The sequence below is a fragment of the Colius striatus genome, chromosome 14 (genome assembly GCF_028858725.1).
Source record: "Colius striatus isolate bColStr4 chromosome 14, bColStr4.1.hap1, whole genome shotgun sequence".
In the NCBI taxonomy this organism is placed as follows: domain Eukaryota; kingdom Metazoa; phylum Chordata; class Aves; order Coliiformes; family Coliidae; genus Colius; species Colius striatus.
Window position 1 is genome coordinate 4997687 of NC_084772.1, and position 22709 is coordinate 5020395.

Below are 22709 nucleotides of genomic sequence, written 5' to 3' on the forward strand. Positions count from 1 at the left end.
AAAGTATATATGTGATGATTATGTGGCAATAAAATTGGAGTTGATGCATATCATATTGGTGTCAGGTCACTCCCATCTTGCATGATGAAGAACCCCTGCAACAAGGATACAGCAAGCATGGGAATTTCGAAAGTGTTTTTTTGCTATTTGGAAGTCAGGGCACCTGCACCTTGAGGTTGTGCACCTTGAGGTTGAGTTCTGCAACAGGACCCAACGCTGCAAGACTAGCGCTCAAGTAACAGGAATGCACAAGTACTCATTGACCATGAAACAGTTTGCAGGTGCATGACCCAAGCTCAACAGCTGAGTAGGCAGCCAGGAGCAGGCTAGGCCAGACCTTTGATCATCAGGTTTTGCTCCTTCACTTCTCTCTACATCAAGCACATCCTCAATAATGCACCTCGAGGGAGAGTTGTCCCACTACAAAATACTGCTGCATAAAATGATTATATTGAGTAGCAGGCAGTAGCTGCATTGACTGAAGTTTTAGCCTATGACTGCAATCAACTGCTGGCTTAAAAGGGTTTTGCATGGCCACAATTCCAGCTCAGGGCAGCAACTTATAGCAGCCTCAGCACAATTTAGGCTTGGAGAGGTTGAAAATGTCCATCCCAGACTGTGATAGCCACTGCAGGTGTCTTAACAACAAATGGGTGGTTTTAGCATTGCTTCTAGGATAAGCATTTGTAGCATCATTTCCATTTCTTGTTTTGGGTGGGGAAAGGAGCTCTGCTGACAGTCAGTGTACCACAGGGGCAGCCTGTGGCTGCTCAGCACTGACAAACCAGAAAACCACTGATGGAGAAAAACAACCATATTTTATACAAGGTCTGCTATCTCTGGGAGTGGAGGTACAGGCCAGTTATATGCTGTTGAATACTGATCAGGACCGTGTCTGAGGAAACAGCAAAAAGGAAAATGTCCATATAAACTTGAACTATGACCTTGTGAAAGCCTATGGTAAATGCAGCTTTTATTTCTCAGGTAAAGAAACTGATGCATGAGAAAGCATTTCTTGACATTAAAAGTCAAGCATGAAAATCATGACAAAACCTGTATCAAAATCCAGCTTACCCAATTTCCTGCACTGAAAAACAGCTGCCATAGAAGGCTGTTTTTTAAGTAAATATACCCATTGTGGGGTGCCAGTCAGGCAAGGAGACAAAAATTCAAGGGTCAGGCACCATTCAGTATTTGAACCATTGCAATAAAACACTGTATAAATATTTAATCTGGCACTCCTGCTCCAAAATACTCTTGGAACATCTTTCAGCTGCTAGTCTTCAAAGTTTAACACAGACATTCACTTCTTCCTTCTGTCCTGTGGAACCCTGGAAAAAAAAAAACAAAACCCAAATCCCCACCAAAACCCTGCTAGTCCACAGCACATCAGATAGCAGTTTGGTGGTTTGTTTTCAATGTGCTGCTTTCAGTCAGCAAGTACAGACGGATAAAGTGCTGAAACTGTCTGTCCTTCTATATCTTTGAAGCCTTGTTCTAAATTTTCCCCAACAACAAAACAACAACAAAAGCCCAGCCTCTTCAAAACTCATTTATAACCTCTGGCTTCAACAGACAGATGCTTGGGCTCTGTTTTAGCTGTTCTCACAATGTATGCTATAAAATAATTTGAGATGCAATTTGTCATTAGACACTCTCAGACTCTAGAGGACCCATTTCCTTAGATCTGAATACACATCTCAAGAAGTCAGAGCACAGTGATGAATGTTTTTTGATATTAATGTACAATTGGATCTTCTAATTGTTTTAGTTTGACATAGAGAAAATATCATGCTAGTTATTAATAAGTTATGTTCATGAGATGGTAGGGCAACATTTACGTATTTCCCTGCCCAGCCCCTACTTTTAACCTATGCAACTTCCAATAAGACAGAAGTTGTGGTAAACAGATGTAGAAGCCATGCAGCTGTACACTGCCAATATCCCACACCTGGCTATGTGCTCTAACAATCCAATCCATTGAATTTGAGCTCTGCTGGATATTCCAGTCCTCAGATCCCCACAGTTACACTCGATACTGCTTAGCAGAACCTGCTCCTATTTCAGCCTGTGCTTCTGTACCCTGCGCTTCTGTACCCTGCGCCTGTCAGTCTGTGCTCCAACACAGCTTCTCATGAATATAAAGTTAAAAACTTTGTTGATAGTTATTTCAATAACACATTCTAAAAATTACTGAAGTTTTTTTGTGGTAAACATATAAATAGTGACAACAGGAATCTGACACAGTATCTGACATCTGCAGACTTTTGCTTCTCCTGCTGCTAACAACTTGTTCAGCAGATGCTCCTAGTAACATCTATGCAAGTCCTTCAAGAGATTAGTAGTAAAACCAGCCAACCAAAGACCCCAAATCAAGGAATAAAAGACAGCTCTTGCTTAATAGTTCCAGTTTTTCTGGGCTATCAGAAGTAACAAGCACCTAAACCTTTACTATGAATACTATTAACTTGGGGGTTGGACTAGATGATCTTTAGAGGTCCCATCCAACCCCTACCATTCTGTGATTCTGTGAAATGCAAAAGGAAGCTCTGATGATCCCACAGATAAGGTTATTCCATCAGAATGTACTATGATGTATCAAAAGGCACTGCTTTCATACAAACACTTTAAAGGGCAGTTCTGCATCTGAATTATTATGGTCACAATGGCCCTGGAAGTGTACAAAGCAATCAGCTATCAGACTGTCAGTCTGAGTAAACAAGATTTAGACCATGAAGCTGTGCCCATCATTGAAAGATAAACTTATTAATACACTGCCCTGCTTTGACAAATAGTACTAGAAAGGCCAGTACTTCAGCCTTTCAAATGTAGCATTTTTTGGGGCCTTCAACCACACTCTGTGGAGCATTTCTGTGTGACCATGTGGAGGTCTCTCCAGCAGAACTTGCCACTCCTGGTGCTGATATGGCATCACTCCTCCTTTGTTCTAGAGGCTGTAAGTTCTTTTTTTTTGTTTGTTTTTAATAGAGACAGACAATACTACAAAGCAAAGCCAAATATCTGGTGCTATAATTGTAGAAAACGTTGTTTCAAGATGAGCAAAAAATGCAGTAAAATAGGGAATAAGCTTGGAAGTTATGTTTAAACTGAGGTCCTACCTACCTGCCCAAGGACAAAAGTCTCCACAGTTTTTACACATTCAACAGAACTCCTCAGCTTCTTAAAGAATTGCATTAACTACATATTCAGCTTAAAGGAAGTTGCAGCACTTGCTAAAAAATGAATTGTGAAATAAACAAAAAGCCCTTTTCTTTAGTCACACGTGACAGCGATTCAATTTCACTCTCTGCTGCATGCATTTGATATAAGAGGCAGACAGGCACAGGATACTGGTCATGACAGTTTTCAATTTATCACCATGGAACCTCTGGTAGAAAAAGGATGATTTCAAGCAAGCCATTGCCTTTCAGACTAGAATAAGAGCCTCACTAATGTGAAAGCATAGCTTGCCTGGCCATCTATGCTCTTCAGTGGTATCTACGACCAGAATATAACTTACAGCAGATGCAGTGCAAAAGTGAGCCTTTGCCTGTTTAACTTCCTTGAAGTCAACTCAACAGCATATAAATAGTGCCAATAAAAAGCATTTCCCTAAGTGGTGTTTCAGCATCTGACCCTTTAATTTCATACTTCCCACAGTAAGGTTTATGTATTTAAAAGCTGTGTAGATGAGTTGCTGAGGGCCCTGGCTTAGTTATGGGCTTGGTAGTGTCAGGTTAGCGGATGGACTCAAATCTTAGAGGTCTTTAAATATTTTCATAGAATCATTTAATTTGGAAGAGTATCAGAGAAAAATTCTGTTTCAAGAAACCAGTTAAACACTTGCTCCTACAAACCAAGAGACATGTGACTATGGGCCAGACAAATGACATCTTTTGCAGAGCATATTCATGTAAAAGGTATCAACTTTACAGACACAAGGGTAAAGCTTACACCATCCTCCTTGATGTGAGAGGGCCATAACCATCCAGTATGCTTGCAACAGGACCAATATTGGATTTGCATATCCTAGTACTAAGGCATGTTCTTCCCTGTACATAACAGCAAACAGGGGTGCTAAAGACAAAAGCATCCACCTCAGAGGTCTACAGAGTACAGTGGCCAAATGTGTAATTCCACAGCGAGGTGGGTCTCTGCATCCAGCTTCTACCATTTAGCTTCCACTAGGACCTCACAACAGGCATGGTCTCTTAGTCTAGACAACAGTGGCTCTTTTGACCACTGAATTAGCGTTTATTTCAGATTCATTAAAGCCTTTAGGTTTTTGTATCTTCTTAACAGACAGAGTAAAAGGATTTAAGCATGCAATTCTCTGTTAAAAGCCTTGGGGCAGGAGAGGAAAAAAAATAATGAATGTTTCAGAGTTATTATTCAGTAACCATACCAGGCAAAATCAATTACTGCTGAGAGGATCTGGAGATAACATGCAGGTTCCCACTCTATCTATTTGAAATGTGCTGTTTGATTCCCCCCCTGCCTTCCCCCTTCTCCATTTCCTACCCCACTTCTCTTCAGAAATACTTTTTCCTCACTCATTAGAATCTAGCCTGAAGAATCTTACTGGCTGGCAAACACATTCAGAGATGAGGATTTGTCATGGTGCTGTATAGTATCCCCACCTGTGCACTCCCACTTATCCGAGATGAACATCAAATCCCTCACGGATTGCTACTTGTGTCGTTCCTGACAGGTTTCACTACTGAACTTGACTATCAGCAAAATCAAACAATGACGTGGTTTCATCAAGAACATTGTGTAAGCTGAACAGCCACCCTCCAGGGAAAAACTGCAGTACAGACTTGGGGAAACTGCAAAAGCATGAATACCCCCTCATGTGACATGAGACTGGAACACTTTCAAGATGGAGAACATTAAAGACAGGAACCATACAAGAGCCTGTACTTCAAACATCTGTGAAATTAAGAGATCTGGAAAGATCCAGAAATCCAGTTTTTAAAGGTGTGAACAACAAGGAAAGGATGTCTTTTTCAATGATGCCAAGCTCAAAACCAATAAAAGGAAATAAGTTTTAAACACAATGAGTAATTGAATTGTGGAACTTACTACCACAGGAAGATAGCAAGGCTAAAAACATAATGGGATTAAAAACCAATTCAAAATGTATATGGATATTGACAGTATCTAGAGCTGTGTTTAACACTAAAATTGTGGAAACAGTTTTTATCCCTTACACTTCAGGGTTGTAACCAGTCTCTAACTCCTAGAGAACAAGGTGAAACCTAACAGAGCAAGCAGATATGCCCATAAACGCCTTTGTCAGTGTTTCTCCTCTGAATTATCCAGTCTGAATGATCTTTGAAGGTCCTTTTCAGCCCAAACCACTCTATGGTTCTATGATAGTAAGCACACAAAGACAACTGACTAGATGTGTCCCAAATCCGACCTCATGAATTAACTATGATAAATTTAGTTTCAGCTAACCCCACATGTGATTCAAGTCTAGGATAGCCAAGTGAACCATTCAACAAGCTGCTGAAATTGAAATAAAGCACTGACATGTCCACCACAGTCTTTCCTCGCTCACCAGCCTTTGAACAGAACTCACATAACACTGGCAAGCCTTTCTGAAAAAATATCACGGAAAATCCATCTCTCCTTCCTTCCCCACCTCAACCTCACAATGAACACTGATACTACATTATCCAGAAATTGGCACCTGAAAAGGACACAGAGACTTGCACTGCAGTCACAAAAGACTTCAAGGCCTTCAAAGTCTTCAAGATCCACCTGGACATGTTCCTATGCGACCTGATCTAGGTGAACCTGCTTCTGCAGGGGGATGGACTAGATCATCTCTAAAGGTCCCTTCCAACCCCTACCATTCTATGATTCTATGGAAAGCTAGCAGCACACTATTTTATTCTCTATGAAGTTATTTGAAAACTACATTTCTCCAATCTTTTCAAGTCATTTTTCCCAAGCAACAATTAAGGATGCTGTTTCCATTAGGCTAAGAAGTAATGTTAGCTGTAGCTCAAAATGCTGCATAGCAAATCCTTTCTAGTGGGAGCACCAAGCATCTTACATGCTTGCCGACATGCAACTCAAAAAATAAACAAACATGAATAAATATGAGTGGTATAGGAAAAGAAAAAGGAGTGGAAGAAACACGAAAAATAAAGGACAGGAAAGAAAAGAGAAAGGACACAACAAGAACACAAGTTGTGCCAGAAATCTAATGAGTGAAGTAAATGCACGTGCCCTTTAATTCCACCTCAAAAGGCTGCAACTTTCTTTCATGAGTGGATCTTGGCAAGAATAAGAATTCACTTTGACCTGAAAAAGGAAAAAGAAACATCTATACACACACATCATTCAAACATTTCTTCTGCAAAATGCCAACTTTTCAGGTTGCTGTTTTGCACGTGGAAGCTTAAGTACATCCACAGTTTGGTGGTCAGGCATTGGTAAACAGTTTACAGACATATTAGGTGGTGACTATTTTAAACCAAACCTTGATAATGCCTCGGATTAAGATTTTGGATGTGGAGTCAAACTGACTAATTACTACAGTGGAGAGAAGGGCATGCACAACAATATACCTGTGACCTTTCCCAGACTGCTAAATAATGCAAATGGTTTAGTAATAAATCCCAGTGGAATTAACAGTGGAGTTACACTTTCAAGAGGCCTGAGTAAATTGGAGAGGCTTAAAAGGAGGGGAGGGATTTGAGAGCTGGAGCAGCAGCTGTTTTCTCTCATAGATATGATGAACAGCTCACTAGAAAGAAAGTGTCCAGGGTTTTATACTGTTTGTGACCACAGGACTTCAACAAGACAGCCTGGCCTGCTCACCTAACAAGCTTCCCTTGTGAAAGAGCAATTTGTTTGGTATAGCTCCCATCAGCATGAGGTTTTAGTTGAGAAAAATGCTTAAGACAATGCTTAAGTAATAGAGACAGGAGCAGAAACCAATGCAAAAACACTAGCTCAGGAGAAAGCTAACAAACCCACCCATTTTTGGACAGGTCAGCTCCAAGCCACTCTGTCTCGCTTCAGAAAAGTTTGCTGAAGATCAGGTCTTTTTTTTCCCTATTACAGTTGAAAAAATGTCTCTTTTTCAGAAATAAGAACTGAAAAGCAATACTGACTTAAAATAGGTAAATGTTCATTTTTCAATCCCAAACCTATAGGTTTGATCCATTACTCCACTGCAACACTGAGACTCAAAGCTTCCCACAGCCCAGCATCTCCATTTCCACAGAGGCTCTAAAAGGACATACCATTGCCCACTCAGGAAAGAACTGGATTACTTCAAAAATAAATACATTCAAAAAAACCAACAAAACCCCAAGCAACCCACAAACACAAATCACTCTGAACTGTGGTGTTATGATTACACAAAACGATTTTAACATTTTAGAAACCTAATTTACCAGCTTGTTTCGCTTGTTTTTTTTTCCTCCTTAAATGCCACAAATATGAATTAGGTTCACTTTTGCATATAACCAGTTTCACTGTTGAATTCCAGCACAGTCCTGTAGATGTTTTCTTTTTAAGAGCTATCATGTAAAAGCACAGTATTGGAAATACTTAAAAGCTTAAAATCCTCTCCTGTGAAGTCTATGCTTTCTTCATAATAGTTTCAAATTTGATGGATATATGAATATTTTACAAACCAAAATGGAGCAGTGCTTTGCAAAAGCTAAAATTTAGCCTCAAGTAAATAAAACCATCTCTTCAGCCTAAGTAATTGCTCTATTGCATGATACGTGGAGGTGGTAAATTGGCAGATTGCAAGAATTTGCATCTCAGCATTGTTTCTTCTCACCAGTCTGTATAATTACAGAGGTAAAATCTTCCTACTAAATTTTTCCAGTACCATGAAAACAGTAATTCCAATTGTTCATTTGCACATGCTGAGCACACACTATCTAGGTCAGTAGTCAATACAAGACCTTGGCGAGCACTACATTAATGAGACAGTGTGGCATTAACAAGTACCCAGTTGACAGAAGCACTGTCCTCCTGGTAAGATGCAATATGGATCCTGGAAGTCATTAAGGATCCCACAGTACTTCTTGCAATAGTAACATTGCTCCAGCCAGGGTCTTGGTGATATTCTGACTCAAGACAATCATATCCCACCAGCTGAGGTTCACCCTGGAGTTTCAGCTCCACATGGTCTTTTAAAGGGTCCTGCAATACTACCGAGAGAAGCAATGACAGCCACATCTCGGCACAGGATATGTGATCTCCAAACTGCCTTTTATACCTTTTAAGCTCCATCACAGGGATAAGAGCTAAAATTCAATTAGGAATTGGAAGAATTTTTGTCAAAGGCCAGAGCTACACAGTCTAAGGAAGAAAAAAGGGGGATGGGGGAACGGAGTCAAGTGTTACAACTCAAAACATGGTCTCTGATTTACATTGTTTACAATACATCCTTCAAAGGTCTTTATTAAAAGTCTACAGTTGGACCTATTTGTGATGCAAAGAAGTTATCTGGAATGAGCAGACAGGAAATATAAGATGTGCCAGGACATAGCAGAATTTAAATAGATTAATAAACTTGGCTACTAGAACAAGAGTTCTCATTTTTTTCCATCTCATGACCTTGCATTAGCATAAAGTTTTGAAGTGTCCCTTTCATACTCTCTTGTTTACTCATGATGAAAGAGAAAGGCAGATTATATTTCTCTTCTCTGTTCCTAACCCTTTAGGTTTAGGAATCCAAGATCAGAACCAAGATGAACTGGAAGATCACCATGTAATTACTCCCATTAGCATGCAACCAAGCAAACAAAAGAAATGTAAAATAATTCAGAATCACAGCACTTACTGAGTGACTGTAATCTGGCCAAGAAACAAATGTCAGTGTGTATTCAACATTAGATGTACCATAGTTTGGGGTTTTCAGGTTAAGAAAGCCAGGACAATTTGAAAGCTTTGCTACTAAATCATGCTATTAAACCAGTAATGAAATCTAGAGAAAAAATGCTGCTTAAGTGTAAACTAAGAATACAACAGAAAAAGTGACAGCAAAATAACACCCCAAACTCCCAATGTTTCAAGCTTCTCTTTTGTTTTTCTCCTCTCTCCTTTTTATACAACGTTATTCACTCACTTGATGCCAAAACGAGCTTTTTCAGTTTGTTGTGTTTAAAATTTTTTTGAACACCCACCTCCCTGGCCTTCCCTCCTTGCTAGGAAATAGACTTAAAACTCCAGTCCCATCCCAGCCAATGCACACCTTGGCATTTCCCAGAGTGTTCTTTGATCAGCACAGGATGTGGGAGTCTCAAGGCCATGTTCATTCAGAGGGTCCCTGGGAGTCTTTCACTGTCTGGAAGGTGGCAGACAGGCCACTGAACCTCCTGTTGTCTCACCAAGGCTGTGTGCTGCAGAAGCCCTTGCAAGTCTCATAACTCAGCAGAGAGCCATAGACAGGTTACAGTTTTTCTTCAGAGGTTTGTGTAAAATGGTTCCACTTTACCAACAGGAAACATGCAAACATGCCAGACATTAAATGAGAAAGTTTTGGAAAGTAATGTTTTTTTAAGGTCCATATCCTTTAACATTTGCTGCATGTCAAAATAGTCATCTCTTCCACATCACCTCTCTCTTCAATTGTGTTAAAACTGCCTCTGGCTACACTGAACTACCAGTATATTTATATTCTTAATTTATGTGTCTAAATGTATACATTAAGGGTCAAATCCTGAATGAAACCAACGAATTGACAACCTAGACAAAGAAGTATCAATGTTTGCTATCAGAAGATATCAAAGTTAGAGATCAGGAGATATCTAAAATATCATAAATATAAAATATCATAAAGTATCAGAAGATATCAAAGAAAGTATCAGTGTTTGAATGCACAAGTAATGGGAGGAAAAAAGGATTTCTGAGAAACTTTGTAGAAAGGTTTTGTTGGAAGTCTTGTTTGGAGCATCAGATTTCCACAGCTTTTCAACAGTTCCCAACTACGACTACAAATAGTATTTTTCATTTGTACTGAAGCAACGCAAAGAAACAAACAGCTGAAGACTGACCCTAAAAAAAGACCCCAAACAAGGTGAAGGTTGTTGTCTTGCATTCACTTTCCCGGTTCTGCAATGGTTAAAAGGTCCCCACAGCTGTGCTGGCATCATCGATTAGGGCGAACAAGGAAGCTACAGAAAAATAAAGCCACCTTAATTTCAAGCTCCATTAGAACTGAAGGACTGGGGCAGGGAGGGGGAGAAATCAATGTTTGGCAAATGGGAGAGACAAAATCTGCAAAAGGAAAAATGCATTTTCATGCTAAGCTAATGCAAACAATGGATGGAGAACAGCACTCGAGGTTGCCCCTTTAAGGTTGTGTCAGCATTTCCATTTATAAATTCTGATTTTAGTTACAGTCTAGTAGATTACCACAGGCTTTAGTATTATTCTAGCAGATATGAGAAAGTATATTACAAATGGTAATATAAAATAGCAGGAAGAGCTCACTGGTTGAATAATGCACCCTTTCAGTACCTGATGTCACAGTAAGCTTTTTTAAACTATGAGTCATACACTTACATACACAAAAACAAAACACAGTGCTGGGGCAAGCACCCTGGGACTCAAACTTTACCAAAACTAAACCAGAAGTCAAAGCTGTCTTTGATTTGCAGCCTGTTTACAGTACTCTGAAAAACTTGAAAATGTCCCAGACGCTTAACTCCAGTCTGGCTCATTGACCACTTGGACAGATTTCAGTCTAACCTCCTGCCCTCATTTAGCTAAAAGCCCTTATTTCTGTATCTGGACCTCCAGAAAGATACTCGCTCAATACTCAGAATATCAACACCCAGCAGTCAAAATCAAACCCTAGTGTACAACCTTTAATTTCAGTTCTGCTTAGATCAGAAGGCCAAGGTGAAAGTGTTGTACAAATGAGACAATTCTACAGACTTTTCCTTCGGTGTAACAAAGATAGACTTCAGATGTTTTCTAAGCCAATAAGCAATGTATGCAAAGGAGAACTTGTATCCATTTCCAGTATACATTTCACAGATCTGCACAGAGCTGGACCAAGCCTTAAAAGTGAGACACTATGTCTTAGAATTACCACCTTAGAATTACCAAGACTTTGCACTTGGACATTTCTGACAAACATACAACTAAATCTAGTATCTAGCCATGGTGACGTGTTCAAAAGGCAAAGCACACACTCAAGCATAATATAGACTGTAATCAGTTAAACTTTGTTAGTATGTATAAATCAGGCCTTGATGCTCCAACTAACCCCTAGCAGGTACCCCAAGCAAGTTATCTAGAGGAGTACTGACCCTCTCTGACATCCATACATAAACCAAGCAGCAAAAAGAAACAGACAAAAAACCTGACATGTATTTATGTACTCAAGATGGCATCACGAGCAGGAAGAATCACTTGATGGAGCCCTGGCCCAGGCTGCCCAGGGAGGGTGTGGAGGCTCCCTCTCCAGAGGTCTTCAAAACCCACCTGGATGCTTTCCTGTGTCCCCTGATCTAGGTGGAACTGCTTTAGCAGGGGGGTTGGACAAGAGGATCTCTAAAGGTCTCTTCCTTCCCCTGCCATTCTGTGTTTCTGTGACTACCATATTCCACTTGGGGAAGATTTTTGCTAAAACAGGGCTTTTGGAGAATTTAGAAAATTTTTATCTTTATATGAGCTGTTGACATCAGATTTTTTATGAACTGAATTTGCTGCAAGAAGTGTTTGTGGTGTTGCATGCAACTGAAAGAACACAATCTTTGAAATGAGAGAGGAAAAATACAAATTCTTGTAATTTAATGGCAAGCCTACAATCTTTTCCATAACCTTCCCAGCTTACTGCTCCAATGAGAAATTTTGTAGACTCAATCCTTTTATGTACAAGCCTTCTACATTTTACAGCTGATAAACTAACAGATAGTTAACTGAGCGGCAATTGGGTGCACTACCTTTAGTCAGCACTATGGAGTACCCATTTAAAAGAAGTTCCATACAGAAAGTTAATCTTTCTTGTTAACTCAAATTGTGACTTCTATTATTAAGGTGAATTCCCAGGTTCTCTCAATGCTTTTTGAATGTCTCACATCATCATCCTGGGACTTTGTGCCCTAGGATGCTCCTCTTTGATCTGTCTTGCAGTGTTTCACTCTCTATATAAGAAATAGGATATTTCATAGAAGTCTCCTTCTGCAGCACTGAGAGCCATCATTTGAGATACTAGATTCTAACATATCTCTCTGTCCTGCCCTTAAAACTCATCAGAACTCCAAAATTCTTACAACAATTTTTTTTTTTTGTAATCTTCACACAACTGCAAGAGTGAACAAAGGCTAAACATTAGGTCTACCATCTACAAGTGCCCATATTCATCACCATACCCTGGTTCTGTGGTGCACCTAGGCTGTGCCAATGCAGAGTCCCATCGCAGCTTTACAGGGAGGAGGAGCACAGAGTTGCAGTTTCAGGTGCTTGCCTGGAAAAAGTTTTAGCCTCAAATGATCAATGATCCTGTAAACTACTTAAGATGTGACAACATTACCTGCTCGACTTGAAACTTGAGTGACAGGACACATGCAAGGAAAAATGAAGTGTTAAACACACTAAAAACAAGTCAGTTTCAGATAGGATTTAAGGTGAAATACGTTTGCTACAAATTACACAGGCTTGAGAGGATGTGTTGAGCATCAGTAAAACATAGGACTAAGAAAGGACAGCGGAACTTACAATGCTGACAGTCTGTGAACCAAGTTTATTAATCATTTGGGAAGTTATTGTTGGTGAAAGAGACAGCAACAGCAGTGGTAGAAAGTGCAGGATGCAGGCCTGATGTAGAACAGCCCTTCCCAATCCACAGAATTAAAGCCTATTAGTATCTTTGTAAATACCAAACAGCAGAGGAATAGTAAAGTTGTGTAAAACAATAAACCAGATCCCTTCTTTGTATCACTCAGCCTTCCAGGATACAATGGGAGCAATTTAGGCAGAAGAATTTGACAAGTGTAAAGGGATAGCTACATTTGGCCCAAAATAAACACAAGCCTGAAGAAGCCTTGTGAAACTACTTGGCTAGGAAGAAGGAAAACAAATCCCAACAATCATCAGAAGGTCTAAGCTTTTGTAGCACATCCTTATCTAAAGCATCAAATAATTAAGATCTACTTAATGGAGCTAATTAGAGGACAATCAGGAATGTATAACACTAAGATACTCTTATGTAACCAAGAACAAAAACTTATTAAAATCTACTCTGAAAGGACAAGAGCCTGTTGCTGATGACTGCATACCAGGACCTACAAATGAGTGCAGAGATTCCTCAATGTTCTAAGCAAGTTACTTTCAGTTAACAGACTGTTGTGGACATCAGCCAGACAGCTTGAGATTTGACTGTAAATATCCTCAAACAGAGAGGATGATGTTCTGCAAAACAACACAAAAATCCTTGCACCTGTTAAATGCAAAACAAACAGGGACAGAACAGTTAAAGCTGACTCTTCACTCATGTGTGCAAGATGAATGGATCACCTTGCCATGCTTCCCACTCCAAATCAGGTTTAGCTACTTTACTAGGAATGTTTTCTGCACCTGGCCTGCAAAAAAGTTTCAGATTCAAAGCACACATGTGTTAGGGCTCAGACAGGAGTAGTTCGACTTAACGTAATCAGTGATGAAATCACCAGTATTAATCATAATTCAAAACAGCAAGCAGGGAACTTTGATTTCAAAGATTGATTTTAATCCTGGTTTTCATTTGTACTTCTTAGGTGTTTTCTGAAAGGAATGGCTGAATCTCACTGGCTGATTTGGCCACTTCAACACATTGATTTGCAATTAACCACTGTTTTGATACTAAACTTGAAGATTGCTCTATACAAGAGAATACAATTGTATTATCTATATTCACATTACAGACTTATTTAAAAAACACAGTATTTACTCAGAACCATAAACATTTTGATTAAGCTTGAAAGCAATGAATGAGAAATTTCTTCTTTACTAGGTGACACCTACACGTGTGCTTTGTGTCAAGCTCCACCGAGACAGACTAAAATCCTATGAGAAACTAACAGAAAATAAATACATTCAGTAAATTAAAAAGCCTTACATAACGAAATAAGCATGCAGCTATTTCAAAATGTTTCCATTTCAAATGAGACCAAAGAAATCATAACTTCAGTAGCAAAAACACAAGATTGAAAATGATGGCTAGGCACACAGGCATTTCATTATCTAAACATGCCAACAGACCAATACTGAAGAAGTTTTCAAGAATGTCTGCACAAGGCAAGTAATTGATATCAATGGGTTTCAGACATCAAATTTTTTTAAGCATGGCTGAAAAGCTCTTGATTTCAGGTGGTAAGGCATTTATAAAACACAAAATCTCCTCTCATATCATTCAAGCTTTTCCACTTAAGAAATCTCATCTACACCTTTTGTTTTAAAAAGAGGCTTATTTTTATTTAAATATTTTGAATAGTTTATAGCAAGCCTAGTCCATAGTGTCAACTGCCATGAATTCAAATGTATTATTTTTAGAGAAATAAATGCATTCTAATGGAAAACATTAGAATATTGACATAGGTCTTAAAAAAAGAACTAAATACTGGAGATGAAAAAGTATACTTGGAAGATCATCAGAATATACCAGAATCTTTAACATCACCAATTAGAAATGCATCATCATCAGAAATGGAGCAAAAGAATAAAATTAGAAACGACAAAGTGAACACTGCCAGTGGATTTATAGCTGTCACTCTGTGACTGTGCAACAAAGCCTCCAAAGTGCACTAATTTTTAAGCAAAAGAGGGGAAAATCCCTTGGGGAGGGTGAGAGAGGATTAGTCAAACATGCTAAGTATTGCCAGAAGGTGAAAAGGTGCAAAGGCACAAGAAGAAATCCCATTGTGGTGGTTTAGCTTTGACTAGGTGCCAAGGTGCCTCCTGCACCTTGACTTAATGACCCATACTCCAAACATCTCAAAACTGCCAAGTAGTTCCACCCGTGTTCTTCCAATCAGACATAAAAAAGCATTTCAAAACTATGAGGGAGAGGTATCCCTGGGCAATTTAGGCTAATAAAGCCAGCAAAGACAGATCCACAAAGGCAGTAAGTATGTACCTATTTCCTCTTGACTTCAGGAAGAGTTTGGAACTTATTCTGCCACTCTGGTAATTAATCCTGCTTCTGATGGCCTACTCACAACAGCCTTCATCATTGAAAGCAGCATTCCACCTCTTTGCTTCCTCTAGCCAGTAAATTAAACACAGAACAAGAGTATTTTCACAGTGGCCTTAGAAGAGCCTTGTGGCAGTGTAATTCACATGTAGAAATGCCCCTACCTGGATGTCAGTGTCCTTCACAGGTTCAAGAGGCTCAAATGTAGTGGCTGCACTTAGACTCTCTAGTCGCTGAGAAATGTGAGATATATCAAGCCCTTTAGACCCAAGAAGAACAGATCTATAAGGAAGAAATGGTACAGGTATGAAATTAGCATTAAACAGACAGAAATGTAAATCCAAATTAATTGCCAATATTTAGGTCAGAAGCTAGCCATGTACAGACCATGCTCTGAGGTGTGTTAGGAAGACTGCACAAAACCTAAACCTGGAGCAGCCCTACGTGTATCTAAGCACCTCAGCCCTGCTGAACTCTTTCCGCTGTTGCACTGCAGTACTGCACAGCTGCCAAGTCCTGCCACATAGAAATATTCAGTGTAACACGTTGGGAAATGGCTTCAGCAGCAGCCAGAACAAGGTAGTGCACTTTCTGGCTTTAATCCTTGCATGAGGAACAGTAACTCTTGAGGTAAACCCTTCAGTAACTGTATTTTATTTTTTTTGTAAGCTGGAGAAAGGGGTGGGGCAGTGCTGCAGGCACAACCACCGCTCTGCAGTCACTGTGTTTCTCCTAGGCATGTCCTCCTGGCAAGACTCCACATATATTAGAAACCCAGCCCTCTGTGTAGAGTTCTCCAGCACAGTTGCTCAGTACTTACGCCTTCACACCTGCAGTCTCCTGGGAAGTGCGGGTCAGAGTGCGGGAGCGCAGGCGCTCCCCAGCCTGCTGGATCTCCTGCAGGTTCCGTTCTACGTGAGGCAGCTCTGAGATACCTTCAGTCTCAGCTGCAAGCTGTTCTGCTTGCTGGAGAAGCTCTCCAAAGCCTTCAGTATCCATCTCTGCTGCAGGTTTCACTCAAGTTGCACAGAAACCTTCAGAAAAAGAGAGAAAATTCTTGCTTAGCTATAGATAGTTTCTATATCTGTGGGGGCACAGATAAAGCAGCGAGAGCAGCTCTTCTAGACCAGGGTACTCTTCTGCTCATCCTCCTCAAGCACTAAACATTAAGGACATACTTTCAGCATCAGAAACAGGATGCAGATGCCATACAACAGTTCATGTACTGCCTTGAAAGCAGAAGAGTCCCTGTGAAGAACTGGGTGTTAATTTAGCTATATACTATTTGTATACATAGATATATATGTAAGTAGTTTGGAGAGAGTTTGGAGAGTTAGACTTTATGATCCTTATGGGTCCCTTCCAACCCAAGGTATTCTATAAACCTATACTTATATATATATCTCCATCTATAATATGTATGCATGCATAAGTATCTATGACAGCTAAAAACATATGTAACTTATAAACATGAGGTTAAATTACTGGCACAACAGACAGTATTATAGTATACATGGACAGACACATGCCATCAACGCCCAAGGTCAAAAGAAATAAGTAAATGTTGTTCCAGTGTGGAAGACGTGTGCCCAACTTGGATGTACGTGGAAAGTTTTCCCAGTGTTTGTGAGAATTGCTTGCACAGACCAAAGGAGAGAATAGCTAAAGAAATTGCATGGCAAGGGCTTTAACAGATGAGGTCAGTAGTGTATCATACAGTTCCAAATCCAGAATAGAGCCGCTTATTTTTACAGAAAGGACAAAAATGCATGTGCTTGGGACGAATGTAGAAGACACATGTAGCTGCAGTGGTGTCAACATTAATGAAATATGAAACACAGGCACTCAATTTCATGCTAAATCCATGACTTGCAGCTAGATTAGGTACACGCTACGAGCACTCGGCACCTCTGTTAAAGCCAGGGGAGATCATCATAGGAATCTAGTCTTGCTGAATAGGGCTACAGACATTAGAATCTCAGTACCATCTCTCTCACAGCATTTGCACCCTAACCCAAAAAGCTGGGATCAAATAAGACAAACCAGATCTCAAGCATTTAAAGAGCTGGATTTATCATTTACTCAAAAGTAAAATCAACAGAGACTACCTGGTATGAGGGAGCTCATCAGGAAAACAAGGTGCTTTTACAAACCCAAGAGAGCCTGCAGTTCAAGGTGTTCCTTGGTATCTGTCAACTATACCAAAGCAATTTTAATATTCCTCACATTTGCAGTCTCATCAACATTCCCAAGTACAACTACCAGTGGCAAGAGCACTGCTTTCATCTGCCTGGACAAGTGATTTAAAAGCACTGCATGATGATTCATCCAGACATATGCAATTAGAAAAAGAAACTGATCTCTACTGCCTGGGTGCCAGGACAAACCCTAACAGACGGTATCCAAGAATGGAGATTTTACAAGCACTGTCCACCCACTTCTGGAAAGGTGGGAGGTACTGAGGGAAGCAATGATCATAGTCACACTGACTTGTTAATCAGGTGAAATAGCAGAGATGGGATTTGTTGGAACAGATTAGTATGCCACCAAGATGGAGGGGAGCAGGGTGGGGTGGTGGTGGAAATAAGTTTCATGCCCTGCAATGCAGCACAAAGCACCTTTCCAGTGATTACTGGCGCTAAGTCAGGTGCAGCCCTGCCAGAGTAGCCTCCATTGGCTCACACTGACTAGGGCAGCCATACTCCTGTGTGACTGATCAGATTTTCCAGGAGCAGTGACTGCAAGAACAGTGCAGACTTCTGTTTGATTTGATCTGCCCTGGCTCACTGCCCCTTTTCATGACCAACCAAATAAAAAGCCACGAGTGTAAGAAGGCATTAACTTCTTGCGGCACTAAAACCAAAATCATGGACAACCAGTGCAACATAAAATTGCTCCCAAACCTGCACTTCTTAGCCATGGACTCCACGTCAATATCCTACAAGGCCTGTACCATAAATTTGCTGATGTGGGGCAATAGCAACAACTCTGTGAGAGTGAATCAGATTCGGCAAGTACAGAATAAACTAGTTATTTTAGAGCAAGTTACACTACCTGTGCCTATAAACAAGCACTGGAAATGACACCTCAAAACTTAAATCTACACAGCCAGCACTCACTGGCTTTTTTTCTAAGCAACAGAATCTAAATTTTCAGACTGAGTAAGATCACAAACAACTTTGTCTCTACCCTGACAGGATTTACTGCATTCAAGAGACTGCAGTCTGACTCTTAATGCTGCTGTGCAAGACAGAAACTGCTACCATAGTAAAAACCAGAGGCAGATTTTCTTGTCTGTCTGGGGAAGCAGTAACAACTGACACCTAAGGGAAAGAAAATACAGCAGAAATTAAACTAATTTCTGTGAAACCAGATCAACCTTGAGCTAAAGGCCAGGACTGAAAAGGCTCTGCTGTAAAACAACTCTGATGACTTATCAATAGAAGCTGCTGCATTAGACTACTATTTCATTAAATCCCACTTTAATGTTTCCCCAACATTTAAAATCACAAATAAATGTTATATATGACATAACTTGACTGTTTTCAAGCAAAAAACAAACTATAAAAATGATGACAGGTTTCTTAAGTCTACTCAGACTGCTAAGTGATTTATTACCTAAAAAATCCTAAAAAAATCCTCAAGAGCACTACAATGCTATGTAATGAAGGACACTGTAACTATTATACTCCAAGTACGGCCACGACAGAGGTCTTACTGTCCTAGCTTCAAAAAGGCCAAAGCTGAAATACTTCAATGTGTGTACAAGTGTCTGTTGTACTTCACATATTGACAGGCTTTATGTCATGTAATTAATCAGCTTTGACAAACAAGACTATAAAAATTTAGGTTTTTCCAGTTCTTTGAAAAAAAAAGAATGGAGGAAGACACCACATGGAAGCAAGAAAGCCTCATCCCCTACATTCAGGGGACATGATGGACCAATATGGTTCCACAAGTTGCAAAGAGAGAGTTCAACATGGAAAGCAAAGAGGAAGAAATAAAAGCATTGCCCTCTTGCAGAGGCTCCTGCCCCAGAGTTCTCAAGACACCCAGTTTGCCAAACTGGGATCAGGTTCTTTTGAAAGGAAGACAAGACAGCACACTTGTAAGAGGCAAGTGGGCAATTCTTTACTTGCTACATTTGAGATCTGAAAGTACTTTTTTGACAAGCTCCAAAACTGGGCTGTTATAGATAGTGTAGCAGCTTCTATCTGCTGAATTAAATATGCATAAGTAAAAGGCCCATGCTGCAGGCCTGGGGAATTCTGTATGAGCAGCAGTACTAACACCTAGCTCTCACACATCAAACAGACATCTAGATATTGCAGAGAGGAAGCTGGCAACATAATCCCCACATTACAGTCAGAACCCATTCAGAAATGCAGAAACGGAACGCAATGAACACATTGCTATTTTTTGTTTGTTTTAAAGGAAAGCTTGGTAACTTTTGTGGGATATTAAGCACAAAAATATATTGCCTTCTAAGGATGCAGACACTGTCACTACAGCTTTTAAAGAGTAAGACAGTATTTGAAAGGTGTATGTCAAGGGGCTGAGGCAGCATTTTTTTCTGTAGTGTCCAGTGACAGGAGAAGGGGTAACGGACAAAAGCTGGAACACAAAGTTCCACTGAAACTTAAGAAAAACTTACTTACTGGTGAGGGAGCCCTGGCACAGGCTGCCGGGGGGATGGGGTGTAGTCTCCTTCTCTGGAGGTTTCCAAACCCACCTGGACACATTCCTGAGTGACCTGATCTAGGTGAACCTGCATTAGCACATGGGTTGGACTCCATGATCTTTAGAGGTCCCTTTCAACTCCTACCATTCTGTGATTCTGTGGCAGGCACAAAACACCAGTGGTATGGACCTACTGATCCCTCAGTAGGAGCAGAGACACATCATTGTGGTCAACTCTTAATGTGTAATCCTGCTGTATTTTCCATATTCCACAAATGGAAGTGATCAAATACAACCCACAAAGCACGTTATCAGCAAACCATCCTCTAGCATGTAAAACACAATAATAATTGTTTCATCAAACCTAGCAAAGGGAAAACTTTCTTACCTAACTACACTAAAAACCTATTAAATTAGACAGGCCAGCTTATATGTTTTGTTCTTTATCTTGTCTGTAGGCAGACATACAAAAGCCACATTGTAAGAACGACAAACTAGGGCTATGAATCCTTTCTATGCTGGTCATTTTTTAACCTGGAAGCAAAAAGCAGACGTTTTAAATGATTTCTTCCAATTCATACTGTCATGCACTTCATCTATCATCCAATTTTGAAGTTTCTCACAGTGATTACAAGTCCCCACTGTCCTGTGTGACTGACTTGTCCGGCAGTTTTCCTATCCGATACCTCTCCCTCTTTCCAGAGACTTAGTACTTTAAGCACCTAGCTTTCCCCTCATTCAGTGGAGCACCAACTTCCACAGGGTGGCAAACTATCCCTCATTAAATAAAAGCACACCAAAACTGTTCTTAGTCACTGTCACCTCAGTTCTCCGAGACTTAACTACTGTCCAATATGACAATGTAGCCAAGTTGAAGGAGAAAGGCAGTAGCCCTTGTTTGCACTTACCCTTTAATTCAACCCCTTCTCCCTGCTGTTAATATATTCTTGTTTAGAATAATGCTGGGACACAGATAGCATCCTGCATTGCACAGTACTTGCTAATTCTATATCGATACCCAGCACGTACACAACTCAAGTCTTACCCTAAAAGCAGTTCAACGTGATGTCACAGAAGTTTGGCTGTTGTCTGCAATTACAAACAAACAGCAAGAATAACATTTTATGACAACTCTGGCAAAATCAAAACTGGAACCTGTAGTGATTCTTGCCTAGAAGGGTCTAACAGCTAGCATTCTTTACATTTACAAATAAAGTTCTGCATCTGAGATGCTCTGTAAGAAATCTTCATAGTCATTTTCCACAAGGAGTCAACACTGCTCTTGGTAGAAAGAACCTGGGCTAGGGGGAAAGGGCTAGTCGTTGCTCTCATTCAAGGACAGTCTGAAGGGTGCAAATTAAGCATTTAAGATAGCGATCCTGCTCTGCATCAAACCTACTGATCTGAAAAACACAAGAGTCCCAAGTATCATCTATGGTTTACCTTCTCCCTTTAAATCTTCTACATCCTGCCAGGCACATAAGAAAGCAATGCTTGGCAACTATGAGGTTACATGAGCTTACAAAAACCTGCAGTGAAACATAATTAGGGCCAGGAACAAGTGTAGAAAACACTGTGCCTTTCGTGAGCTCCCACCACCAGACACCTGGCAGCTGGGGACACAGACAGACTGAGGCTGGTTCCTCAGTCAGGAACCAGCCAGTAACCGTGCCGTAGTGAGGGGTGACCCTACGAACAGATTCACTCTCCAGACACCTCCCCATTCAAACAGCAAGCTTCTGCACTGACGCAGCACCTTAATTAAACGGGAAACTTCCCTTCTATAGCTGGGCTTTGCACTGCCGACGAGTACAAACCATCTGGGATGAAGACACCACTCCGCGTTAGCCACACTGCTTTAACACGGGTTATTTTTCGCGCAGAGATACAGATAAATCCCCGAGGAGCCCAAGGGGAAGCCTGCAAGCGGTCCCCCCCAGCAGCCTGCCCGGGGCTGCGCACAGCCGGCCTCAGGCAGTCACTCAGAATGCTCTCCGGCGGGGAGGCCTCGCCGGTATTCCCCACCGCAGGGCCCAGCCAGCGGCCAAAGAGAAAGAGCCACGGGCAGGAGGACGCTGCCGAGGGGCCAGGACCCGGTACTGAGAAAGGCCAGAAGCCCACACCGCCCGCTAAAGGAGAGGAGAGACGGGAAGCACGACACGCTCGCGAGGCGCCCTCACCAGCCCGCCGCTCCGGCCGCCGTAGCTGCTATCCCCGCGCCGCACGCTCCTATTGGCCGCCTTCATGCCCTCCCTCGCACTCCCATTGGTCAACCGAAGACTATCCTCGCGCCGCACGTTCCTATTGGCAGCCTTCATGCCCTCCCTCGCACTCCCATTGGTCGACCGAAGACTATCCTCGCGCCGCACGCTCCTATTGGTCTTTTTCACGTCCTTCCTCGCGCTTCCATTGGTTGTCTTCACGTCCTTCCCCGCGCTTCCATTGGTCGATCTGCAAAGCCTCTCCGCGCCGATGCATGCCGGGAAGCGTAGTCTTCCGGCCCTGAGCTTCCTGGTGGGCGCTGCCCTCACTCTCAAGGCCGTTGTATAGTCCGTGGGCCGTGTTTTGTGCCTCTGCTCCCTCAGGTTTTTCTTCATCCTCACACGATGTCTGCTGAGGTGTTCCTTTACCTCCACAGCGATCTTTTAACTCGAGCTCCCCATGATGGATACAGTTGACCCCCCCTTCACCAAACTTTAGCACAGACTCCGAAGGAGTGTTGTGCCTACCTGTCTCTCCCACTGTATGCAATTTGACTATGAGCCAACCACTTTATGTCATAAATATACCATATGTGTGCCTTGTTTCAACTTTCCCTGTTAGGTAGTGGGGCTGCATGGCAGCAATCTCCCCTTGAGCCAGGACA

At 41.2% G+C, this 22709-nt stretch overlaps 1 protein-coding gene across 2 annotated transcripts in view; it reads right to left on the reverse strand.

Moving 5' to 3' along the window:
• Positions 1-22067, reverse strand: part of NUP93 (nucleoporin 93) — a 76685-nt gene extending 54618 nt beyond the window's left edge. Inside the window, exons 1-3 of one of the 2 annotated variants that reach the window (XM_010198434.2) lie at positions 22024-22067; positions 15984-16197; positions 15328-15445 (exon numbers count right to left, since the gene is read on the reverse strand). In XM_010198434.2, the coding sequence (XP_010196736.1) occupies positions 15328-15445; positions 15984-16162 (297 nt within the window). In that variant the 5' untranslated portion in view covers positions 16163-16197; positions 22024-22067. Of the gene's footprint in view, positions 1-15327; positions 15446-15983; positions 16198-22023 lie in introns of those variants that run through there. The other variant, XM_062007326.1, reaches the window with a different exon arrangement.
• Between the last annotated feature and the right edge of the window lie 642 nt (positions 22068-22709).